The sequence below is a fragment of the Populus alba genome, chromosome 15 (assembly GCF_005239225.2).
Source record: "Populus alba chromosome 15, ASM523922v2, whole genome shotgun sequence".
In the NCBI taxonomy this organism is placed as follows: Eukaryota; Viridiplantae; Streptophyta; class Magnoliopsida; order Malpighiales; family Salicaceae; genus Populus; species Populus alba.
The window spans coordinates 12,116,010-12,122,009 of NC_133298.1; the positions used below are offsets into that span (position 1 = coordinate 12,116,010).

A 6,000-nucleotide genomic window follows, 5' to 3' on the forward strand; every position below is an offset into this window, starting at 1 on the left:
AAAGAAAGTGTTAAGATTAATTTCAAAGTCTATATTTAAAGAGTCTTATTCTAGGTATATGTATGGAGGACATTAATGATGTGATTATTTAAAAATCTAGAATCATCTATAGTCTACTATAAATATATTTGTTCAAAGTATTGTAGTTCAAGTTCAAGCCACGTCGCCCCACGTTATGTGTGGTCATACCCAACACATGTCTTGCTCTAGAATAGAATTTATGAAAATCTATTTTTTTGCGTTTTCACAAACAGACACAATTCTCATTGCTAAAAAAAAACTAATAATAAAATAAAAGAAAAAAAGAATGGTTTTTTTGGATTATTAGTAGCCAATTCTCATGTCAGAGCACCTTACGAAAAAAAAGATGGATGATTATAAGTCTTGGAATATATATATATATATAGCGCATAAAAAGAGTCGGTTTCTTTGTTCAAAAAAAGAAGAAGAAGAAAGAGATAGAAGCGCCTAAAACCATGCAGCACCAAAAAATCCTTTCACCTCTTTTTGTCTCTCTCGGTCTTTGCTCTCCTTCCGTCCACTCGCTTCTCTCTCTCTCTCTGTTGTTTTTTGCTCTGTGGGTCTCTCTGCTCATTTTGCTTCCTGGGGTTTCTTTTCTTTTCTTTGGGTTGCCAGCCTCTCTAGCACCTTTTGGCTGTGCATTTGCTTTCTTTCCTGTGTAAGTGCTTTGTGAATTCTCGTGATTGTTTAGCACCTTTTTTTTGCTCTCTCTAATCTGCCACCACCCAATAAATCTATTAGGTGGAAATACTCATCCTCTCCATTCTCCTGTGACGGGACCGTCAGAACCTGAAGCAAGACAGATGTTTCCAGATAACAAATCGGAACATGGGAGTGAAACTAGTAATGGTTTGAGGACGTGCCCTGCAACTACTCTCGGAGAAGATGATCATTTTACCAATAGCAGAATGTTAAACTCCCCGTCCTCCTCGTGTTCTTCTTCATCTGGAGACCGTTTTGAGTTGGATACAGATGAAATCAGCAAGTCCTATACAGGTGATGTTGGGGTTCCTGAGTATAGCAAAAACACTCGATATGACCATGACGGCGGCATTCCGATAAGCTCCATGCCCTGGCAAGAACAACAACCCAATCATGCTCCTACATTGAGCTCAGACAATGGTTCCACAGCACAGTTTCCTCCAACGCAGGTGATGGAGCGACCTGCTGAATCAAACTCCTCTGCTTCTTATAGGATTCCATCTTCTGTATTTGCTAGAACTCAATCGAATGCTCAAATGGAATGGAGTGTTACTTCCAATGGGTCATTGTTCAGTATTTATACAGGGAATATGAGCTTCATAACAGACGACCAAAACTCGGTGGGTAAATCTGGAGAGATAGGGTTTCCCGGTGATTCTACCTTGCCTAACCCGTTGATTGATCTCTCAAGTAATCAGCATCCAATCAATAAATCAACGGACGTTGGACCAAAGAATGCAAATGTCGACGAGTACCTTGGTGTAACTGAATCAAAAGCTCCTGAAACAATGAGGGGGGTGGTAAAAGAGGATGGAGGAGATGACAATAAAGAGCGGTCTCTTGCCAAAGGATCACTTCATTCAGCTAGGCTTTCTCATCGTTCAGATGCAAGTGGAGAAAGCATCCAATCTTTTGCATTTCCAATGTAAGCCCTATTATTATGAGTTTTAGAATAAAACAATCACCAAGAAATCTGCGCATTATGCATGAATGTTTTGCTCATCTTAAGAAATCGTTTTGAAGCTTCAAGTCTTGTCCTTGAGGAGATTGTAGCCAAAATATTAGCATTCATGAATATGTAGGGAGTTAATTAGAAGGGTACATCAGAATTATGAACAGGGTAGAATATATAAGAAATGACGGGATTGTTGTGTTTATGTGAAGATTGACAGGAGATGATAAGAGTTATTCACTATCTCAGAAGCACTATCCATCATCACGGCACCGGTCGCAGCCGCCGACTCCTAGATCAGCTCAATCGCCTCGGGCACGGCTAGAGTCGCAACCGCTGTCAGAGCCAGTGACGGTGCCGAAAGCGAATACAAGCGAGGTTCGGGGTAGATGGTTCTCCTGTATTCCGTGTTGCTCATTCTGTTCTTGATGGGCAGTGGTTTTCAGTTGCCTTAGGTTTGAGAAATGATGTTGCAGAATGGTAGATCCTGTTTAGCTAGCTGTTGGCGTCAATCATTACAGGATGCATCGGAAGAATTCTTAATTATTCTTGTTTTTACCTTTGCAGTTTCAGTTTTTCTTTGGTTGGAGATGTTACCTTAAGAATCTTATGTTGGGATTCCGATGAAAAGGCCTTCAATTTGCTTGCTCCTCTTGTTGTTTTTAACTGCCATATTAATCATAAAATACAGCAGGAAGTGCTGGGAGATTGGTTCCAAGTAAGACCGGCCGGCAAGAGACTGTTCTAACAAATCTCATGTTAATCAAGAGATAGATACATTGGATGCAAAATCAAACACGTCGCTAATAACTCTACAGCCAAAGCTTTTGTATTTATTACACAACACAACACACACACTATTATGCCTGAGGTTCACTTCACATGTGGCTTCTGTGTTGATCAAAGAGTGCCTCTTTTTTTCCTTTCCAGGGAAATTGAGCCCGACCAAACACGAAGGCTTGAATTCTTGTCTAATAGGAGTAGGCATTTACTTTTGCTTTGGATTCGAGATAAAATAGAATTGCAAGAAGAAGTATACCATTATTATAGAAAACCAAAGTGAAAAGGATGGAAAAGATGGGTCATGGTTTCAAAATTGATGCAAAAAGTTCTCTTGATCCTTTTACTTAATTTCCGGTTGATATATTTTTGGTCCATTGGGTTTTCTAAATTTTAGTTTTGGTATAAAATTTTATTTTTTTATTTTTCAATCTCTAGTTTGAGAAATAAAGATACTCATTTAGGTGGTAGAGATAAAATCTTCAATTGACATTAATTTTTACCACAAAAAAGGTTGCTATTAATGTTAATGGATTTCTTTTGATAAGGGCTCCATTCAGGTGTTTTTTTCCCTTGATATTGCCAAAAAAAGAGAGAGAGATCAAGCTTGAGAAAGTACTCTAATTTTGGTTTGGATTTGTGTTTTTTTAAAAAAAACATTTTAGGGTTTTTTCATTGGTTTTTTAGTTTATTTGCATTATTTTTTAGGTGTTTGGTGTGAAAATTGGTTGAAAATGCATTTTTGAGTTAAAAAAATACTCCACCTGGTTTTCGGACCACCTCTCTAATAGTTAGTCTTTATTTAAAAAAAAAAAAAACAATTGAGAACTAATTGTACCTAACTTTTTTTAAATTTTATTTTTTTATCTTTAATTGATACCCTTCTTTTTTACATGATTTTTTTTTGCATTTTTTTTATCTCCATAGTTAAATTAAAACTCTCTCTAACTTTTTTAATTTTTTATTCATGTTTTTAAAATATTATTTTTTAAATTTTTTTTAGATGTTTAATATTTCAAAGAAATTATTCTAATTTATCTATAGTTTTTCTCTTTTATGTTTTATATAAATAAACTTTATTTTAATGATGTGTTTATAAAAATCAAAATTATTTGTTATCAAAAGGAAAAGGTAACCTTTAAGATTAAAAAAAACACATAAATTGATGACATGTTTAGAACACTCTTAATTGAATTCAATTTAGAGGTTTTAATAGAATCTCATGTTTGAACCCATTTTGAGTGTCAATAATTAAATTTCAAATGAAATTCCAAATGAAATTCAATCTCTAAAAATAATATAAAAGTAAATCAGATGTTAACCCCTTTGATTTATCATACTTAAAAAAAAAATTAATCCTTTAATCAAGAGGAACACTTTGACATAAAAGTTAGCTCTTTTCTGTTAATAGAATCTTGTCAATGAACAATTTCTCATTCTTTATCATTTTCTAAATACTTTTTATCATTTTCTAAATACTTATATGTTCTTTCTCAAACCCAGGGATTGATATATGAACAAAATAAAGATTTGAACCAAAAAGTATAATTTTCAAACCAAAAGGACCGGAAAAGATTTTTGAAAGTAAAAAAAATTGAAAATGTGTCTTTAAATAGTAAAAAAAAAAAAAAGGCCTTTGTTTTAGCCACAATGTTAAATTGTGCCCCTATACAACCGAATTTGTTTTTGTAAAATTAAACATCAACTAAATATCAAGAAATTTTTTTTCCTTACATCTCAGGAATCTCACAGCAAACAAATCAAAATAAATTCTTAGACCAAAATCGGAAATAACAAAATGTGTAGTAATGAAATTGATATGAAAGGCTTGGTGACTAGATTAAAAAAAAAAAGCTTCAAGGAATGAAAAAATACAATGTTTTGTAAGGTAATAAATAATGATTTCACCGCCTCAATTAGATTTTTTGTAACTAGATTATCGACCCATGTTGAGTCAAGTCAATTTTTTAACATGAAGAATGTTCATGCAGTGTTAACTTATTCTCTAATAAAAATATATAATCATGAACTCAAGATATGATGATATTAGATGATTTTTTTTTAAAAAAATATTGATATGAAAATGTATTATATGATAATGTTTTTAAATATTGAAATAACAACATATTGGATCGATTTAGGTTAACTTATCAAGTTTGCGACTTGAGTCATGAGATCTTGATAATCTTATAGAAAATAAATAAAAATAAATTATGAAGTCCTAATTCCTAATCAAATCAATATTAAATGATAAAATTAAAAAAATATATATCAAATTAGAAAAAAAAAATACCCAGGTTAACCTATTAAACCTACAATCCAGATCATTAGATTAAGATAATCATATAAAAAGTAAAATAAAAAAAAAATATAAATTTCAATTTCTAACCAACTTAACATTGAGGGATGGGATACAAAATCAATTAAAAAAAAAAAAACAAGTAAGCCCTTGTAAACTTGTTAAATCATCAACTTAGATCTAAAGACCAGAATAACTTCATAAAAAAAAAAAAATACCAAGCTCCATTTTCAACAAATTCAATGTTAAATGTTGAAATTGAAAAAAAAAAAGTACATTCATGGGACTAGGATAACTTCACATAAAGTAAATTGAAAAAATTGTGAAGCATAATCCCCAAACATTCTAGTATCAAAGGATGAGATTAAAAAAAAAACTAAAAAAAAAAATTGACTGGGTTGTTGATGGGCAAGATTGAAAAATATATTCAATTAAAGAAATGATATAAAAATTAACCGAGTCAACTTGAGTTAACCTACTAAACCTGCGAGTCAAGTTATAATATAAAGATAAACTCATAAAAAACAAACAAATAAAATTACAAAGCCCAGTTTAAAAAATATTAATTTAAAAAGGACTAAAAAAATGAATAGAATCAATTTGCAAGTCTAGGATCCAAGTCATGAGACCAAGGATAAACTCATATAAGCAAATTGAAAAAACATCATGAAGCTTAATTTTCAACCAACACAATATTAAAAATGAAATTAAAAAAATATTAAAAAAATAAAATTAATTCAATATGTATTCACATGTTAAAACCACTTGGATCATGAAATCATAATAAATCTATAAAAAATAAATTAAAAAAAATTATAAAACCTTATTTTTAACTTATTATATGTCAAAGGTTGAAATCAAGAAATAAAAAATTAAACTGATGAGATTAGTATATTAATTGATATAAAAAAATTATTTATTTAATTAATTAAATAATAAAATTAAATTTTTTTTATTAAAAAGTTAAATTATAAAAAAAAAACTTGTTGAAACTCTTTTTATTTTTTTTTAAAATCTGAGATGGAATTAATATTGAAAACTTAAACGAGATTGAATATATAAATATAGAACTAAATCGAGGTTTCTCTCTTCTTGGCGCGATCCAGATGTTAAAACGTAAAAATGAACTCCCGCCTTCCAAGTAAAAACTAAAAAAGAGCTCATAAGTTTCAAGGCGCTAAAAAACCCTTCAAGTTTTGAACTGGCGCCAATATCTCCCTCCCTCTCTTGCTTACAAAATAAAATC

General features: G+C 31.1%; 1 protein-coding gene across 1 annotated transcript; it reads left to right on the forward strand.

The window, feature by feature from the left end:
- The first annotated feature begins 591 nt into the window (after window positions 1-591).
- Window positions 592-2,225, forward strand: LOC118033346 (uncharacterized). The gene is made up of 2 exons (XM_073404772.1): window positions 592-1,648; window positions 1,888-2,225. The coding sequence occupies exons 1-2, from the start codon at window positions 825-827 to the stop codon at window positions 2,102-2,104; spliced, it is 1,041 nt and encodes a 346-aa protein (XP_073260873.1). The 5' UTR covers window positions 592-824; the 3' UTR covers window positions 2,105-2,225.
- The last annotated feature ends 3,775 nt before the right edge of the window (window positions 2,226-6,000 follow it).

Coding starts and splice junctions, on each gene's coding strand:
- LOC118033346 (XM_073404772.1), top strand. CDS start 825: ATGTTTCCAGATAACAAATCGGAACATGGGAGTGAAACTAGTAATGGT. Junction 1,649..1,887: donor CAATCTTTTGCATTTCCAAT/GTAAGCCCTATT, acceptor GTTTATGTGAAG/ATTGACAGGAGATGATAAGA.